At 35.5% G+C, this 19,942-nt stretch overlaps 2 protein-coding genes across 2 annotated transcripts; one reads left to right on the forward strand and one right to left on the reverse strand.

Moving 5' to 3' along the window:
* Positions 1 to 4: 4 nt before the first annotated feature.
* Positions 5 to 1,730, reverse strand: LOC103950036 (mitochondrial pyruvate carrier 1). The gene is made up of 5 exons (XM_009361188.3): positions 1,574 to 1,730; positions 805 to 908; positions 646 to 700; positions 420 to 555; positions 5 to 280 (listed from the first exon to the last, which is right to left on the reverse strand). Exons 2-5 carry the CDS (start codon positions 895 to 897, stop codon positions 241 to 243), a joined length of 324 nt encoding a protein of 107 aa, XP_009359463.1. The 5' UTR covers positions 898 to 908; positions 1,574 to 1,730; the 3' UTR covers positions 5 to 240.
* Positions 1,731 to 12,423: 10,693 nt separating this feature from the next.
* On the forward strand, positions 12,424 to 16,646 carry LOC103950103 (beta-glucosidase 13-like). Its single transcript, XM_018648131.2, has 14 exons — positions 12,424 to 12,544; positions 13,179 to 13,285; positions 13,890 to 13,959; positions 14,036 to 14,094; positions 14,194 to 14,269; positions 14,406 to 14,483; positions 14,633 to 14,720; positions 14,971 to 15,271; positions 15,365 to 15,480; positions 15,579 to 15,796; positions 15,865 to 15,929; positions 16,030 to 16,120; positions 16,238 to 16,346; positions 16,420 to 16,646. The coding sequence occupies exons 1-14, from the start codon at positions 12,457 to 12,459 to the stop codon at positions 16,610 to 16,612; spliced, it is 1,659 nt and encodes a 552-aa protein (XP_018503647.2). The 5' UTR covers positions 12,424 to 12,456; the 3' UTR covers positions 16,613 to 16,646.
* The last annotated feature ends 3,296 nt before the right edge of the window (positions 16,647 to 19,942 follow it).

A 19,942-nucleotide genomic window follows, 5' to 3' on the forward strand; every position in this document is an offset into this window, starting at 1 on the left:
ATCGTGGTAAAATTCCTTATTACTTTCAAATGTCACCGCCGAAACGAGTAGTGACAGGTTTAAGTTTGAGAAATCTTGTACACAATTGACTAAAAACAACCATTTATGAACCCAAAAAAAGGCCTTGACTTAAATAAACAATAGATGCATCATGCGTCTCACACGCGATCAACAGTGTTTTCAGTAAAAATCGCAACAAAAACAATGAACGAGCAAGGGAATGAAAGCAGCAGCAGCAAATCACTCGGATGCAGCTTCATCTTTCTTCGGGGCCAAGTACCTATCATTAAGCAAGTCAACAAGAACAAATCTCACATGTTTTAGTCTCAACTCATTTTGATACAAAAGGTCAGAAGTTATGGCAATTGACGACTCAACTAAATTTCTGCAATTGATGACGAAACCAATTAGCTACTTACCCCTGACCCCTCGCCCAGCGAGAGAGCTGATAGAGTTGGACAGTCTCATTTGAGACATGGCACGCCAAAAGTAGATAGTTTCGAGGTTGTACCATCCATGCAAATCTCATAAACAATGCTGAATAAACGCACATTGCTGCAGAAACAAATTCGAACCACAGTTATAATCCTGCCATGTACTATAATACTGAAACTAATTTACATCTTTCAAAACGAGTTATTGGACCTGCTGTCATGTTGCCAGAAATCATTTCTGGAGGTTTGTTCATATCTGCCAATCCCTGTTAAATCAAACCCGTACGATCAGATTAGTCAAAAAAGCATGAAATTGCAATTGAATTCAAACACATTCTTGTATGCAAGAAATCATAGGGCTAAAGCATACAGCAGCAACGAATCCCCAGTTCGCAACAGGTCCCCAAAAGTGAGTTGTTTTTGGACCAACTGGACTGTTCAAGAATGCTCGGAATGAAGCCATTCTTACAATCTCTGCAAAGTCAGAACAACAATAAGAAAAAAAAAAAAAACGACGACGAGATTCCAACAATGACAAGATACAGAGTAAGAGGTACGTGCAGGGTATATTACAAACATAACGATTTCAAAGTCAATCTGCCAAACCTACTTAGAAACTTCCGATCCTGCACCGAAAAACTATTTTACATAACCTCACTTTACATGATTTAAAGCTCTTATCATGTTTTAGATCTAAATAGTTTCTTGTTTCAAATGATCGAACTTGCTACTAAAATCTCAGCTAAGACATGCTTTCACTATTAATCTCAAGCATTTCTATAACCCTAATTCCAAACATTTTTCAATAATCTCTAACATTTCTACAATTATTTTTCAATAACCTCAAACGTTTCTGCAAATAGTCTTCAATTAACTCAAAGAAAGTAATACTATATTCCAATTGATAATAATCAAATTACAGTAATTTCATCAGTCAAATATTAGGGTTTAGGGTCTAGTAAAACAATTGAAAAGTGAAATAATCACTCGAAAAACAAATCAATTTTTCGATATGAAAATTCATCTGATTCAGACAGACGGCATAGAGTGGCCCTAACCTAATTCCCAAAATCCCACAATCGAACTACCATGACGACGAAAAGGATGACGATGACGTCAGATATTTATGAGAGGCGTACCTTATCGGAGAAATAGCCGGAGTAGTTGGGGACGATCGGCGATTAGGGGAGAGGGGATTTGTGGTGGCAGGTTGGCAGATCCCCAGGAAGAACAACAAAGTAGACTTAAGTGATTCGGATCGCCTGTGTACTAAATAAAACACAAAATTTTATTCGAGCCAATGATATTATTACACGTGTAGTATAGGAGTTCAGATTCTCTACATCTTGCAGTTCCAAACCGACGTACAGATCTAGATCGTTCAAGTAAGAAAGAGAAAAATATGAACCTTAAATTTGTGCAAAGTGGACTAGTGAAATATAGTAACGAGGTCATAAGATTTAGATGAGCGATTCGAAAATTTTCAATTCGTCAACTCCGGATTGCAAGATATTGAAAAACATCTCGATTCATAAGTGTAGGAGCAACTTCAAGTTTTAAACATATGGCTGCACACTCGTGAGTCTTGGCTCCAGCAGCCGGATTTCAACGCGAAGATTTTTTTATAATTTTTATTTTTGTCCACGTTACAATTTTCTTTCTAATATAATATCAAAATCATATCCTTCAGTATGATTCCTTTAAGTTTGGAATTCAAGATAGACTTTAAGATTATTATTATTTTTTATTTTTTAGGGAAACTAGTTAGACTTTAGGTTTGGACTTCAAGAAATGGATAATACTCAAGTATTTTACATACTCACTTTCAAATTTAGCCTCAGAAAAATGTGTTATATATATTTTTTTGTTTTCTAAAGTTCAAGAAAAATTAATAACGTATCCACTATTTTTTAAATAAATAAAACATGTGTTAAAAAATATCATTGGATTGTTAGGATGCTAGATGGCATTCCTTTATTGGTATGTCAATATTAGTTACTTTTTCTTGTATTTGTCTTACTGTGGGTTAATAGTTTGTCGATATATGTAACCTCGGTTAATTGTTAGTTGGGTTATTGTAAACCATGGTAAGTTGTTTGTTGTCAATCGGTTGGTTGAGCTGGGAGATAAGCTTTATTAACTATCAATCGTAACTTAGCTTATTAAAGAATTTGTATCTGCCTTCCTTGTTCAATGAAAGTTGAAGATTCGACCCCTACCAAAAATCAGATCTTCAAGTTTTGAACTCGATTTGGAATGTAGATCTCTATCCCACTGCATTTTGTTTCACCGCAACATGCCGAGAAATTTGGGTTAGTGTTATGTGGCCCCGTCCCAATAAGGGTGTTTTACACATCCCCTTGGCCCTCCCCACATCCGTGTTGTGTCAACTTGGTTCTCTTCTTGTAAGTGTGGTGGTTGGGGGTATGGATCTAGATCGCTTGGTCGATTGCAGGGCTCGGAGGTCTGATTTTTGCCGTGGATTTTTTTTTTGGGGTTATTTTGGTTGTGCTTGACTCTTTGTAAATCCTCTTCCGTTTTGGTTCCTACATGGCTGTCACTCCGGTAGTTGCTGGCAAAAGTTCAGCGGCAGCAAGCTGCTTCTACCTCATGCAGATAAGGATTTTTTTCTCTGACGTGTGTTTTCGTTAAAATGCAAGAAATTTACTTTACAACATGGTATATACACCTAATTAACCCGCTTAAGAAATACAAGTTGCCACTTTGAAACTTTTCTTTTGGGAAAAAAATGTAGGCTCAATCATTTGTGAGGTTCTCTCTCAATTTGCACAGGTTGAAAATGAAGTTTGCAATTCATTAATTTCAAATGAACTTTGTGTGGTGAGTAAGGTAATTAGGTTTCTCCCAATGACGCTAGCTGCGAAACCCTAGTTAGCGAGAAGTTAATTTCAGCAACCAAACTCTTGTTCGTGGTGATTAATTAGTCACCAAGGAAAACGGCATATTTTTTTCTCAGCTATGGATTTCCACACTTTCATTTTCTACTTCTCCACTCTTTCTCTTATTTCTGTCTCTTGAATTTCTTTTGATTTATTCAACCCAACAATTACAAAAAAAAGGAGTGTAAAAGAGAAAATGAGAGTATTGAATTAAAATGGCTTCCCATTTTCATCAAACAAGATAAAGACTTGTAGCTATAAAGATCCCATAATTAAATATGCATCAATTAAACTAGCTAATCCTCTACAAGCAGTGATTGTGGGAATTCCAGGTCTGTATTCCACACAGCACGTCCTGAGTTCACTTCCTGGCGCTGGTGAATTGCACGATGGTGGCCAAGGGAAGGCTGAAATACTTCTGTGAGTCTTTCCGTCCCCGAAAAAGTGGATTGCCATGACAAAACCACCAGCTGGTCCTCTTTTTTTTTTTTTTCCTATAAAATAATAATAAATAAAAAAATCCTCTACAAGCAGATTGAAAATTTCTGAAGTCGTGTGGGCTGGAACCCCTTGATTTTACAGCTGCTACTAAAGTCATTTACTTAGTCATGAGGCTTTTTCACATACCATTTAGCACCTCTTCCAAATGTAAAATGAAATCCACGATCAATTTAATTAAAAATATAAAATAAGAATAATTAATAACCAATAACTATCCCACCAAATAAATCTAGACTTGTATATTTGTAAAATAATATAGGTTTCTTCAACTGTTCAGTTTATTGAAAGTATTTCAATACCTTAGCGAGTCAATGAAGTTGGTGTGGCAAATAATTACATTATGGTAATTGTAGAGATATATAGTGCACTAGGTTACAGAATGTAGTGAGAAATTTGTGCCCTTGGTTATGGACTCTATATATGAAGAAAGACGTCTGAGGAGTAAATAAAAAGACTTCTGAGGAGTAAATAATAGCTTCTATTTATTAGTTAATGCTATAAAAATCCATGTGACGAACCCTAGATGAATACAAGATGAATACATGCATGTGAGGAACCCTAGTTAGTGAGCAGTTAATTTCAGCCAACCAGTCTCTTGTTCATGGTGATTAATATTAGTCAGCAAAAGCAAGATGAGATTTTTTTAAGAATGATTTTCACATTCCGTTTTTCTTTTCTCCTTTCTTTATCTTCTTTCTTTATCTTGTTTCTGTCTCTTAATTCTCTTTTGATTATTCAATAAAAAAACTGTAAAAAAGAGAGAAGTACAATGGAGAAAATCACTTACATTTTCATTAATAAAGAAATCTGCGTAGGCATTTAGATTTAATTAGTGTCACATTAAACCCCTAAAGGATTTAAAATCTCAAATCTTGTGTTTGCTGATGACTGTCTCCAGTTTGCTAAGGCCACAACGAGGGATGCGAGGAATATTCTTCAAATCCTTAATATGTTTTCTAAAGCGGCGGATCAACAAATAAATTTTCATAAGTCGTCCTTGTATTTTTCCAAGAATACAACTTCTCCAATTAGAATTGATATTGCTAATATTTTACATATTCAACATAAAACTACTATTGGTAAGTATCTAGGAATTCATAATATTGTTTTCTGGAAAGGCCAAGTTAATGGTAATGAGTTACTTAAGAGGGTTAAGCAAAAACTAGCCGGTTGGAAAGCAAAAACTCTTTCGAGAGCAGGGAGGCTTACTTTAATTGACTCTAATCTAACAGGTATGCCTAATCATGTTATGTTTTGCTTTAAGGGCTGGTTTGGTATTGCTGTGCTTTGAAAAAAAGCTGCTTCTGCTGTGATGTGAGAATAAGCAGCTGTGAAATAAAGCAGCAGAGTGTTTGGTGAACTTTTTTGTAAAAGTGCTTTTGAAAAAAAAAAAAAGCAGTATTAGAGTGTTTGGTAAATTTTTATGTAAAACAGATGTGAAAAAAAGCCGGTTTTTCAAAGCTGGGTTTTGCAGCTTCTTGTTTTTGGCTTTTTTTTCACCAAAAACTGTGAAAAAAAGCTGAAGCTGAGTGTTTACCAAACACAAAAACAGCTCCCAGCTTTTTTTAAATAGCAGCTTTTTTCAGAATCACCTCAGTACCAAACCAGGTCTAAGTGTCTTGACAAGATTGTCAATAAGCTTAATAAAGAGTGAAGGGATATTTTTTTTTTTGGGGTAGGGACAAGAAAATCTTTCCAGTGGCTTGGGATTTGATCTGTACTCCTAAGAAAATGGGAGCTTTGGGAGTTAGAAGACTAGATCTTTTCAATAATGCTTGTCTCGCTAAATTGGGCTGGAAGGTAATGACCAAGGAGGATAACTGGTGGATTAAGTTAGTAAAGAGTAAGTATTTAGAAAAGAAAGTTTTCTAGATAATAAAATTAGACAGAATCATTATTTTGCTTGGAAATGTATCTTGAAAAGTAGGGATGCTATTCTTAAGGGTATGAGATGGAGAGTGGGTAATGGTAAGGACATTTTGTTTTGGTCCCATAATTGGGTTTTTTCTTACCCGTTGTTCCATCCTTTACTCAATATTGACAACCAAAACATTAATTGGGACTTGAAAGTTAGTGAATTTAGTGATAACTATTGTTGGGGTAGGAGAAAGCTTTCGCAAGTGGTTAGTAATGAAATTGTGAGGAAAATTTGTAATATTACAATTCCCTTGCAGGATTCCAAAGATATGCTTGTTTGGGGTCCAAATACAAACGGTAAGTTCTCAGTTAAATCAGCTACTTGGATCCAAAAAGGGATGTTGACTCAATCTACAAAGCATAAGTTAATTAATAAGATGTGGAAACTTAATATTCTTCCTAAAGTTAAGATGTTTGCATGGTTGTTCATTCGTAATAGACTTCAAACTAGAAAAAGATTAAGTCATATTGTAACTAATAGTGATAAGATATGTCCTTTTTGTAATTCCGTAGATGAGGACAAAATGCATTTTTTTTTTAATTATGGTGCCACTAAATTGATTTAGGACCTTTGTTCAATTAAGCCGGGCAATTTCACTAATGCTAATTTCGACTCTGTAGTAGATTGGCTAAATTCTTTAAAGTAAGTTGATAAGGAAGTTCCTAGTGATTTGAGCTTGTGTTTGCTTCTTTGTTGGCAAATTTGGAATGACCGTAATAATATGGTGTTCAGAAATGTTTTGCCCATCCCGACAAGATCTAAATTATTGGCTATATCTATGGGTAAGCGATATCTAAAAGCCAATGGTAAAGGTTTGAGAAGAAATACTAATGATATTTCCACAACTGTTAAATGGTATCCGCCAAATAAGAGTTTTGTTGAGTTAATTTTTGACGGTTCGGTGGTTGGGGACAAGGCGGCGGCGGGATTTGTCTTAAGGAATCATAATGGGTAGTTTATTGGAGGTGGCATCTTAAATCTGAATGGTGCTACTATTTCTGAAGTGGAGGCTAGGGCTCGCAAAGATGGCCTTCTTTTTGCTCAGAGGAAGGGCTATACTAAGATTATGGTTGAAGGTGACTCTAAGTTGGTCATTCAGTCAGTATTGGACTGGGGTGCAACGCCATGGAATCTGGTTCCTATTATTGAAGATATCAAGTGGACGGCGACCAGTTTTGATTGCATTGACTAGAAACATATTTTTAGAAAGGCTAACTTTGTGGCGGATGCCTTCGCTCGCCAAGGCCTTCTTATTACTGATTATCATATTTGGGACCATTGTATTCCTTCATTTGCTCTTCATGCTTTTCAGTTTGATTCTGTAGGGAATAGTTGTACTCCAGGGTTTTCTCTTTAATACATTTTCTTGTTAAAAAAAAAAAAAAAAAACATTAAACCCCTAAGTTTTACATCTAACTAATGTCATTTACGCAGTCAAGAAGCTTTGAGGTTTACGAGACTCGATTGGAGAACAATAGAATGATTGTCAATGCCAGCCTTCGTATACATTAGAGAGGCACCGAAATAAGAATTCCGGAATCCAAAACTAAGAAGTGAGAACGCATAATTCAATTGATTAATTAAATGAAAGAATAAAGAAAACCCTTGCAAGACGCCTTACCATAGTAGTTAAAAACAATTAAGTTTATGCACTATATAGTATGAGTTTGATTCTCACTAATCCGACAATTCCCCTTCTCAAATAACTAAATATTTAACCCGCTAACACTATCGTTTATTAAACAAAAACCTCATAAGAAAAAGTAGTTTTAATTCTAAATTTTAGATTTATTTTTTAGCATTATTTAATACATTAGTTTAATAATATAAACTGGGTATATAAATAAAAATAAAAACTTAAAAATACAATAACTAAGGCACCAACCAACCCAAAACGATTAATATCCTAGCTCTCTCCCTCTAATGGCTCCTAAAGAGAACTCATACTATTATTACACACTGTAATTACTAAGCAGACGAAACCTAGCAAAAATATTAAATTTTCATTAATTGTGAACTTGATATGGACAAAGTTACAGAATGGGGTGATAGTGAGAAAATAATAGCTTCTATTTATTCGATTCGAAAATAGCTTCTATTTAGAGAAAATAATAGCTTCTATTTATTCGATTTGAAAATAGCTTCTATTTATGAAGAAATACTTCAAAAAAGGAAATAATAGCTTCTATTTATTAATAATCCATAAAAATTCAAAAGTCATTTAACTAAATACACAGTCCACTAATTTTCACTAAACATTGTATTTCGTTGTAGTCACGAATATAGAACTCAGTTGTAGTGTCTAGGTAAGTCATTTGCTAAGTGTTAGGTTTGAATCCACTTATGCCTTAAAAAGATTTAATCCATACTTGTAGATCATTCGTGGCAGGACCTCTTATTGTAATTGCATCCGCCACAAAATTTGTTAGAATGAACGAACGTTTGCTAGGATAGTTTGGCTGCGCACCAGAGGATTGCCAGGATAGTTTGGATGGCCCGCCAAAGGATTCTCCACATGCTACGGAATTGGATTACCACGTATATCTAGAGAGTTCAATTTCTTCGCAACGAAGAACTCAATTCCAAAATTCATATGAGTTCCATCGCCTTTATTTATTTATTTTTAATTTCCTATTATTTAATAACCGTATGAATACTCCGTAATCCAAATTTAATATATATTTTTCTTCCGATTACGGTTAGTTTATGATGCCCCTAATTAGAGTATCCTTCAACTTCAATTCTTTTGTGCCCCTTTAGTATCTCCCGCTAGGGGTGGGCATAAAACCGCCAAATTGCAAAACCGCATCGAACAGTATGAAAAAAAACTGAAAAGAACCGTGTTGACCAGAAAAGTCAACTTTGAGTCAAAAACTGAACTGGACCGTTCAAACCAGTTTCGATTCTGGTTTCGAATGAACAAGAACTGGCTGGAATCGAACCGAACCATTTTATTAATAATAAATAAATAAATTATATATATACACACATGACATGGTATAATGGGTTGAAAAATTAGTTTCACCAAGTTAGTTATGCTGGAGTTCCCCTTGAACAACAAACTTCAGGGAATAACCTGTTAAAGGAGGAGTTTGGGGGTTCTCTGCCATTTCAAACAAATTGGCAGGTATTTAATAGCTTCTATGGTTTTTTTTTTTAATCTGTAGTTGGCATGCTCCTTAGCTTATATCATTTGGGCTTATTGATACAGATAATTGCTGAGATGAGGTCCAATGCTTTTTCCATGTGTATGCCCTAGGTTTTTATGTTTTATTGGCATGCTCCTTACTTTTTATACTTGAGATTTTTTACATCTCTTTGGTATCTGTCTTCCAACTCAATTTCAATAATTGAGCAAGGCTACTATCAAATGTTATATTGTCTCCATTTACGCTTAGTATTCGCAACCGTAAACCGGCAAGAACCGGCAAGAAACGAACAAGAATCGGGGTAAACCGAACCCTACAGTTCTAGTAATAAATTTAAGCAGAACCGCACTGAACTGAATCGTTGATATTTTCCGGTTCCGATTTAGGGGTGGAACCGCACCGTACCCACCCCTATCCCCCGTATTTTCGGGCAAGCTTTGGAGTGTCTCCATGACAAAACCATAAGCAACTTTGTTTCCAAACCAGCAATTAAAACTTTTAAACCAAAATAACGAAAATTTAGTTATTGAAAAGCAGAACACATAATTTAGGAAAACAAAAAGGTAAATAAAATGAAATTCATGAGTTTAATAATATAAAATGAGATTAAAAACTAGACGAAAAACTTAAATTATCAACCCAAACTTAAAGATTGGATCAGATAATGTTAGAGAAACTAAATTTGTAGACAAAATTTTGTAAACAAAATCACATGAAAGTTGATGATTGGATAATTACTTAAGCGTTGATAAACGTGCTCATTTCCATTGGTGACATATCATTTGTTTTACAAATTCAATCTCACTAGCATTATCCGAATCAACACACAAAAATTTAAGTAACCAAATAAACCTAGACTCCTTATTATAGATTAATCTAGACTTCTTCAATTGTCCATTTTATTGAAAGTTTCACATGTAATAGTAGAGGGTTAATTAGGAATGACGAACCCTAGATGAATCAGTGGATGCATATCGTGCACTGGCTTTAGGATGTCTAGGATGTCTAGGACGTTAACGTTCCACCAATTTCCAATGAATGGCAATTCTTTAGAGGGTAATTAATTAGGTGTCTCCTAATTATTTACTCGTTACGTTTGGTAAATTTTGGTTGTAGCTGCGAAACCTAGTTAGCGAGCAGTTAATTTCAGCCAACCAAGTTCTTCAGGGTGATTAATTAGTAACCATGTAAGGTGGGATTTTACCTTTGAGTACATATATTCAAATTTAATGAAGGGTGGTGCCATCAAATCTTTCTCAATTCATTAGATTTAATGGTCGGAAATTAAAAGGAGTGTGAAATGTAAAAGAAAGTGTGGAACCTTAATGAAAACAATTAAATTTTTATGTTACGTATTAAATTAATAGTAATGATATTGATTCGAAAATGAAAACAATATAATTTTCTCTCTAATGGATTTGTTTATCAATAATCTTTCGGAATAATGGATCACATAATTCTTCTTACCGAATTAGATCGAATAATTTGTCGAATGAGCATTCAAGTCTCCTTCAACTTGAATTCTTTTGAGCATTTTTTGCCAGAACAATACTTGACTACTCAAAGAAGAAGGAGGAGTTCCTACTTAAAATTATTCGTTGTCGCTTTATAGAACTCTATTTTTATAATCAGAAAATTATTCGTTGTCGCTTTATAGAACTCTATTTTTATAATCAGAATCATTCATATTATAAATCACTCTATAAAGATCCCCTCTGTAAAAAAATCAACTAAAATTAAGGTAGTTTAGTCATCGAATTGTGTAAAAAAAAAAAAAAAGGATGGAATTGGTAAAAGCATTACAAATTGTCTATGTATTTGCTAGAATAGGTTAACTAAACGACCTTAGTTTTAATTCATTTTTTACATAAATGATCTTTACAATGTGATTTATAATATGAATTGACACGCCCCAAACATCTGGATGGCCACGTGTTGGCCGACACACGAGGGTGACGAAAGCCATTTAATGAATGCATATGCTGAGAACATGTGAAACATGCATATAAATTTCGCTCGAACTAAAAAACTAATATACTAATATTCAACTTGGTCCACTCATGTTTGTTTTGCGCTCGCTCAGGACATAGGAACGAGGAATACGATCCAAGATACGAGGCATTCCCCTACCAGTGATACCGCATCATCCTCTTTGCTTTGACTTCTATTGTAATAGCACCTCTCTATTTATTCTTCTGCTTGTACTCTGAATTAGTTGTATACTCTGGACATGTCATGCATTATCACTATCTTTATCATTGTTGGCAGTTGAATAGTAGTATATTATTTTTTGTAGTTCGAGCGAAATTTATATGCATGTTTCACATGTTCTCGGCATGTGGCAGAGTATGTGCGGAGATGCATTAATTTTCAGCAGGTGAAGGTAGAGAGACAAAGACCTAAGGGTCTAATGCAGAACCTCCCGATACCAGCATGGAAGTGGGAAGACATCACCATGGATTTCGTGTATGGTTTGCCAAGGACACAGTCGAGGTTTGACTGCATTTGGGTGATTGCAGGAGCCTGCAAGCGACATACTTATATTGACCTTCGGGTTAGGTGTTGTAGGAGCGGTGATGATACTTATATTGACCTTCGAGTTGGGTGATGTAGAAGCCTGTGGGCGATGATACTTATATTGACCTTTGGGTTGGGTTGGGTGCTGTAGGAGCCTACATGCGATTGATACTTGTGAAGGAAGTGTTCTGAAGGAAGAGTTCTATATGCCTTTGGGCGATATTGATATCACTAGTTAGCACACTATATACGAGATATGTTTTATGAAGGTTTTATGGCATGCTAGGGTTTTCAGAAACCTATTACATATTATGCTATTAGTTTTCATAAAACTTTGGGGGTTAGTATGTTGATAACTATTTTAGTATTATATATTTGGTCCAGTCATGTTTGTTTTGCGCCCCCTCAAGACATAGGAACGAGGAATACGATCTGAGATACGAGGCATTCTCCTACAAGTGATACCGCATCATCCTCTCTACTTTGACTTCTATTGTAATAACACCTCTCTATTTATTCTTCTGCTTGTACTTTGAATTAGTTGTATGCTCTAAACATGTCATGCATTATCACTATCCTTATCATTGTTGGTAGTTGAATATTAGTATATTATTTTTTGTAGTTCGAGCAAAATTTATATGCATGTTTCACATGTTCTCGACATATGCAGAATACTAACGAGCACAGTGTCTGTGGTGAATTGCAATTTATCACGGGCTTTCACCGTGATAGATGAGCTTTTTTCTTCTAGTGTCTTAAATAATGCACCAAATCAAACTTAAAAGAGCTGAACAGAATTATGTTGATGATTAGCAATTTAGCACACAAAATTTTTAACGAACCAAATAAATACAAAACAGAAGGTGGTAGTACTAGGATGATCAACGGTTGAGATGAAATAAGAAAAGATCCAACGGTGATTAAAGAATACAGACCAGCGGCATTTCACTAGAAAAGGTGGTGTTGCTTCTCCACCTCCTCATTCTGTTTCAAACGTCTGAGAGCAAAACAAGAGAGCAGAGAGAGAGAAAACAAAGATGTTGCTGCAGAAAGAGAAGTTGCTTTGTGTCATTGCTGCTGCCATTTTCCTAATGGCTTCGCTTTTATCTGCAGAGGCTCAACAAGGTTTGCCTTTAATCCTGCCTTGAAATTTTCACTTTCTTTTATCATCTTTTTCATGCCCTCTCTTAAGCTTGAGTGAAACTACTGTATTGTGGAAACACCAAAACTACGTACTCATTTAAAACCTTCAACAATTTTTAAAAGACGTATAGTTGTTTGTGTTGCTTTATTTTGTCGACGGTTGTTCCAAATATCCTTGTTCAAAACTGTTTTTATATTCTTATATTTAAGGCACCTGTTCGTTTAGTTTTTAGTTTCTCGTTTGTGATTGCCTTTTCTCCGTGAAAAATCTGTTGATTAAATCTTGTTGAGTCCATGAAAAAACTTATTTACTTTTAGTCTTTTAGGTGTTCATTCTTTTTTAGAGTGTAACAACTTGTAATGTTTTTTTTCTTTCTAGAATCAGTTAATGCTAATAATAAAAATAGCTGCTTCGAATCATATGATAGACGATCGATAGTGTTGTCTAGGGCACTTTCAGATAACTTGTGTTTCAATTGATGTTAATCACTTGCCCTGTGTAATTATGCAACTCTTGCCAATCTTTTTCTCTGCCTATGCCTTTTATGTTTACTCTTTCATCATATGATGATCAATCAAGTTTCCTACTTAGCACAATTAAATGGTGTTGTTGCAGTTGAGGTGATGAACTCAAGCAGTGCTGCACCCACTCTCGAACTTAACGTTCACCGGGCTGATTTTCCGGTTGATTTTTTCTTTGGAGTTGGCACTTCAGCTGCACAGGTATATACATTGATGTTAAAAATGGTTAATTTACTCATACACACACACACACACACACACACACACACACACACACACACACACAGAGACACGCTATATTGGACCTCGAAAAAGATTTTGTGATAATGCAAAAATATCGCGATAGTCTAAATGAGTTCGATTCTTTCGTGATATTGCGCAATACCACACCGAATGCCTCGTGATCCTATATTGGTCCTAGTCCTTCTGTCCCTCCTATTCTTCTTTTTGTAATCGGTTTATGAATATTTGTAACTTTGTGAATGATCTTTATAAGTTGAACATTATGTTTGGAATATTTGGATTTTTATTTAAGTGCAGTGTGTTTTTGAACTTGAAGCATATGTATTTTGGTAGTTTATTATGCATTAATGAGAAATTATTGTTAAATTATATGTGTTTTGGTGCAAGTATATTTATATATTTATTCATTACTATTCTCGAATAGCTTATGCGAAATCGCCCCGACATTGCATAGTAAAACGTCCCACGCAACGCCTTATGCATTGCGATTTCAAACTATGATTTATATATATAGCCTCATACTTTCTTAGATCACTAAACATATTAATGTGATGTTGTGCAGACGGAAGGGGCAGCCGAAGAAGAAGGGCGATCCCCGAGTGTCTGGGATCATCGTGCCAAAATACTCCCAGGTTCACTTAACTTTCATTATCTTTTCTTCATATCTTTCCAATTATAGAATCCTCATCTCACAAGTTTCAGTTGCAGGTGCGATTCGACAGAGTGACAAATTCCCTAAGGCAATTGATGGATACAGACGATTCATGGTGAGTAGCAAAAAGGGTCAAAACATATATCTTTGAGAATGCAAATAATTGTTTTGAAATTTAAAACTAATATATTGTATGGTATAATCTGCATTATAGGAGGACATTCAGCTTATCAAGGAGCTTGGAGTGAACTCCTATAGATTCTCCGTTTCCTGGACAAGAATTCTACCACGTTATTTTCCTTTCTTTCCCGTCCTTTGCTTTCGTTTTAATTCCATTTAACATTTTTCTTTATCTTCTTCTTGTTTAAGTTAATTTGATCCTTTATAACAAAATGATGGAGGCTCATGTTGATGAAACCTATGCAGAGGGAACCATAAGTGGTGGAGTTAACCAACTTGGTGTAGATCATTACAATCGTCTGATCAATGAATTAATAAGAAATGGTAAATAAAGTTCACTTCTGAAAGTTGATTAATTAGTAATTTAGTACTGCTTGGGGCATGTATACTTTTTGTAACTTTAGTTTCTTGTTTACGCTTCATATTTTCTCAGGATTTGTTTGATTTAACGTGTTTCCTGTGTCCTAATGCAGGCATCGAGCCTTTTGTCACGATCTATCACTTTGACTTACCCCAAGTTCTGCAAGAGAAGTATGGAGGCTTGACGCATCAAATGTTTCTGTAAGTTTAATCTTGTAGAATTATCATGTATTGTTTATTTAGAGTTTCATTTCGTTTAATAAATCACTTCATCTCTATCTGATATTGTGAACACGAGTATATATGAAAAGCAAAGTCGCCTCTGATGATTATCGAGGCTCATCATATCTTTCTCTTCTTCTACTTCATGCTTTCTCCTTCTTGTGCTTAATCTTTTATATATCCATGGAACCTTTCTCCATCTTGTAAATAATACGGTCTGTTTTTGCAGGAAAGACTTCAGCGATTATGCTGAGCTCTGTTTCAAATTATTTGGAGATAGAGTTAGGCATTGGTTCACCATTAATGAGCCAAATGTTCTTGCACAATATGGCTACGAGCTTGGGATTGCCCCACCAGGAAGGTGCTCACTTCCACAACGACGTTGTGGTTTGGGATCCCCACCTCGATGTATGGTGCCTGTCGGTCCCTGTAACTTTGGTGGTAACTCGTCCACGGAGCCTTACATTGCTGCCCACCACATCATCCTTGCTCACGCCACTGCTGTGAAGCTATATAGAGAGAGATACCAGGTTAAACTTATAGAAACCACGTTCATCTCTATTCAAAGTTCAAAACTCATTGAAGGAATCTTGATAAAGTTTTTTTTGAATGTCATCTTGCAGGTAGAGCAAAATGGAGAGATCGGAATCGTCCTTGCTACAAAGTATTTTAAGCCCTATTCTAATTCACAGGAAGATCGAGCTGCAGCAGAGAGACTGTTTGATTTCTATCTAGGATGGTCAGTATAACTACTAATGATAACTTTGAGAAGTCCATTAATTAATTTAATTTCATTAGCAGTTGATTAATATTAGCTTCTTGTTAAATTTGCATTAGGTTTATGGGACCGTTGGTACTTGGAAAATACCCACAAAGCATGAGAGAGCTGGTGAAGGAAAGGCTGCCCACATTTTCCGCCGACGAGATATCTCTTGTCAAGGGGAATTTAGGCTTTGTTGGGATAAACTATTATGAATCAGTTCAAGCGAAATATAGGCCTCCTCCTCCTACAGAGAATCTGAGCTATTCCTTCGATTCATGGGCGGAAGAAAAAGGTAATGTACCGTACTTGCCATAGCCAAAATGGGAGAAAATAAATAAAACAAATCAAGCATAAGTATAGGTTATAACCTTTTATGTTTCTTGATTTGTTTGGTTATTGCAGTTATCAAAGATGTTCCTGGTGTGGTAAGAAACTTCTAACCTTTTATGTTCTTGCTTGTTTTTTATCACAGTTCTTGATGCTTTCTTGGATGAAATTTGTGCTTACGTTGTCCTTGTGGTGCAGTCCGAGAACCATTGGCCACAAGGGCTGCAGAAGCTGATGAACTATGTGAAGAATAAATATAGTAGCCCACAAATCTACATTTCTGAAAATGGTTGGATTTCTAACTTATGCTTCGGTTAATCCACATATGTTTGAAAGTATCCAATTACTAATGCAAGTTATCACAGAACGTTAACATGAATTGTTACATCTGCTGTAACTTTGACAGGATATGGTAATCCAAAGAATGACAGACTTCCGCTTGATGAACAACTAAAAGACCCAAATCGAATCTCCTATATTGCTCGGCATTTGTATTGGCTCAATAAGGCAATGAAGTAAGTGGTGTAATTTCTTGATTACCATAAATCGACTCAATGTATAATCACATTCTTATCCGGTTTATCGCAGGAACGGAGCAAATGTCAAAGGATACTTTTGCTGGGCTCTGTTCGATGACTTTGAATGGGGTATAGGGTTGTCTCAGCAAGTTGGACTCTACTACATTGATTTCGATGACAACTACAAGCGCTACCCCAAGCAATCTGCTAAGTGGTTCCGTGATTTCAACCACAACAGTGCTTCAATTAGTAGATCGACTTAGTTACATAATCTCTCATTCTGGTTTTATGCAGTACATACTTCATATTTTTCTATAATCAAGACTCTCACGTGTGTGACTTTAAACAATTTATGTATGCTATGAAGAATTTTCTGTTCGATTTGTGGTATCCATCTGTTATCGTGGTAAGAATACTTGTGTAGGACAGTTTAGGTTAGGTTACACTTCATAAATATAAAAATGCAAATAAATCCAAACTGAGTTTTCAATTTTGTTTCGCAATTTAATTAGTACTGAAAAGAGGTCACACTGAGTTTTCAGTGTTTTCAAACCTGAGTTCAAACTAGAGAGAGCTCAGATGTTCACTAATTTTTCCTTCTGGAATATAAGGCTCGAAAAATTCAATTTACTGCTTGAACGAACAGAAAAGTTCAATTTACACATGCACTATATGCAATCACATCTCGGTTTCACTACTGGAAGAATCTTCGAAAAGACCAGCATTGCTCGCCTGTTCGGCTCTATAAATTTTCTGTGTCCCCTGTAGGCAAGGTGACCCTGCTAGTTTCATTACTTTACACATTGAAATGCTTGCCTGCATTGCTTGGCCCACGTTCCACCATGTGAGTACAATACAAAGACATAACCCTAGCTCAGAGACACAAAGTAGTCAATGGCAACTAGAGCTGAAGACTTGTATGTATTGGTTGTAGCTCATGTTCACTTGTCCATGGAGGTATTCGGGTTGAGACTCTCGAACCTTGGGGATGATGTCATCATATTTAGGGCCTAAACCGGTGAGACATCTGGTCCTGACTGACATATTTATCTCTAGCCGGAGACCGAGTGCAAAGTAAAGCTCTTCAATCCAAATTCTCTATGGAAGTAGATTCTAAGTTCTCAAACTGGTGATCACAAAGCTGCCTGAAAACTAAAGCGAATGTGGAAATGACGATTACCTAACATTCAATACATATATGAAACTAAGAAGGGTAGCATGGGTGAGATAAATGAAATTCCCAACAAGGAAATGGAGAGAAAGATACAAGATTAGGGTTTAGGATTTAGGGTTTAGCAAAATGGGTTTTAATGATTAAAATTGAGAAGCAACCTCCTGATATCACCTAGAAAGTAATCTGCACTTTTCGCCTGCATCTTGCCCATGATGCACCAATGTGGCAAAAACAACAATCTGATCTCCTTCTGTCTAGGAAATTTTCATCCTATCTTTTCCCCTTCTATTCTACATAGCGGCGCAGACCGAGTAAATATGAGCTAACATTCCTTATGCGGGCGTGCCAATTTGCGACCAAGCTCGGTCGGTTATGTAGAATAGATGTGGTGGTGTTGAATGCGCTGCTGACTTCTGTACTTAAGCGACTATGGCAGAGGATGGAACATGTCTCGGCCATGGGTTCTATAACCTGAAGAAAATGTCACCTTGTTCACTGCGAAGTTCAGAATCTCCTGCAACAGGTGTTGCCACTTCGACTATATTCGTGAGAATATAGGTGCGCAAAATCAGTATTAGGTTGTAAGGTCACATGCATTCAAGGGAGTTATGCATTTCATTAATGTGGTTCAACCATCTGAATGTCGAACTGCAAAATGCACATGAGAGTAACGAATTATAGAACACTTCACTCTGCTAGGAAGTGAATGAAGTAACCTCATTATGCAAAAGAATTGAAAACTCTTCGCCAATCGAGACTTGGATTGATAACCAACTGAAGGTTCTGTTGAATCATCTAGTTCTACGGCTCCATTATTGTTTACTTATCCAAACTGAAGATGTTGTCGGTTGTCAAAACAATGATGTTTACTTATCCAAACTGAAGGTGTGTACAATAGTTAGTAATTTTCTTAAAGGCATGAGAAAGATTTCGCGTAGAGCATTTTGAGTTGTTTGTTGAGTTGAAGGGGGCCTCTCATGTTGCAGTAACCTCTTTTATTTATAGGGATGGTTTTGAAGAATAATCAGGTTTGCCGAGGTAAAGTCTTGATAGGACTGTGTCACTGGCCAGTTACCTGAATAATTTCTTTATCCCCTTTTATCCCTTCCTTAGTCACCTTTATCCAGTCTCTCGACATCTTTGATTCAAACCAGGATTATGAACTCTTAGTCTTTTTGTGAGATTAATTCATCTTTATCTGATCAAAATGAATTCTGATCTTTAGAATAATTCGCATCCAAACAAAGACCATCTTCATCCTTGACAATTTTAGTCCACTAAAGACTCGATCGAGCCACATCTAAACTTAATCTATTTACAATCCCACTTCCATGAGGACTCAGTCGAATCAGTCCTTTCGTAGGCTAAAAGCTCATTGGCCTGAGGGATCATTACTGGGCCGATGATTATGGCTTTTTAACTTGGGTTACCTCGTTCTTAGCCCATGCTGTTATTTTAAGCCTAAACGTAAATTACAAATTCTAAGAATTATTCAGACATGAAAATTTATGTGTCCGATTCAAACAATAGAATTTAAATTAAAGAGATTTTAATTGCATTGAATGGTAAACTTTTGTCGTTTTGTTCCTTTTTTTTTTTGGTCGAACTTTTGTCCTTTCGAATCCATGAAAATTAGTACTTCTCTATCTAAAATAGCATAATAGATTTAGCCAAATAAGGAAACTCAAAAATTCTAGAAAATAGAATTTCATCATTTTAAAATTTCATTACATTCTATTTGGATGAGGAAATTTAAGATTATTAAGGAATTTTAAAATGACGAAAATTGAAATGACAGAATTTTATTTTCTAGAATTTGTTAATTTTTCTTTTTTGGTTAACCTAAAAGAACAATTGAATTTGAATACAGAATTTGTTATTTTTAAACTCTTACTCATAGAAATTTGGAAATGACACATATTTACATGAAATTCAAACTTGGGAATTGAAAGTCTTAAATTCCAAGTTTTATTTCCACGCGGAAATTCTAAATTTTTATGTTTATGAATCCAAACAGGAAAATTAGTGCATATCAATTTATAAATTCTACCTTTTAACAAAATTCTAAATTTATTTTCCTTATCCAAACATAATGGTATAATTTTCAATTTCATTACTCAAATGCAGTCATTCATAAAAATATATAAAAAAAATTGTGTTACTCTAATTTGATATTCTTTGACAGAAAGAAACGAAACTTGGGGTATTTTGTGGTGAATTTTCAACGTGACCATCACACTGCCTTTGATGCGGTAAAGATTAATTGCCAACTATTCATGTATAGTTTAGCAATAGGAAGACAGCAACCCACTGTTTTCTACTTCTCTTCAAAGCCTTTGATTTGTTTACATTTGGGAGAGGTTGTTTAAAAGCTCTTTTCACCAATGCTTTGTGGCATGGTAAGCCCTCTCTTAAAAGC

This window comes from the organism of the source record quoted next, unplaced genomic scaffold (assembly GCF_019419815.1).
Source record: "Pyrus x bretschneideri cultivar Hongxiangsu unplaced genomic scaffold, Pyrus_bretschneideri_v1 Contig27, whole genome shotgun sequence".
NCBI lineage: Eukaryota > Viridiplantae > Streptophyta > Magnoliopsida > Rosales > Rosaceae > Pyrus > Pyrus x bretschneideri.

Coding starts and splice junctions, on each gene's coding strand:
- LOC103950036 (XM_009361188.3), bottom strand. CDS start 897: ATGGCTTCATTCCGAGCATTCTTGAACAGTCCAGTTGGTCCAAAAACA. Junction 701..804: donor ACTGGGGATTCGTTGCTGCT/GTATGCTTTAGC, acceptor TTGATTTAACAG/GGATTGGCAGATATGAACAA. Junction 281..419: donor CGCTGGGCGAGGGGTCAGGG/GTAAGTAGCTAA, acceptor GCTTAATGATAG/GTACTTGGCCCCGAAGAAAG.
- LOC103950103 (XM_018648131.2), top strand. CDS start 12,457: ATGTTGCTGCAGAAAGAGAAGTTGCTTTGTGTCATTGCTGCTGCCATT. Junction 14,484..14,632: donor CAATGAATTAATAAGAAATG/GTAAATAAAGTT, acceptor GTCCTAATGCAG/GCATCGAGCCTTTTGTCACG. Junction 15,797..15,864: donor TTCATGGGCGGAAGAAAAAG/GTAATGTACCGT, acceptor GCATAAGTATAG/GTTATAACCTTTTATGTTTC.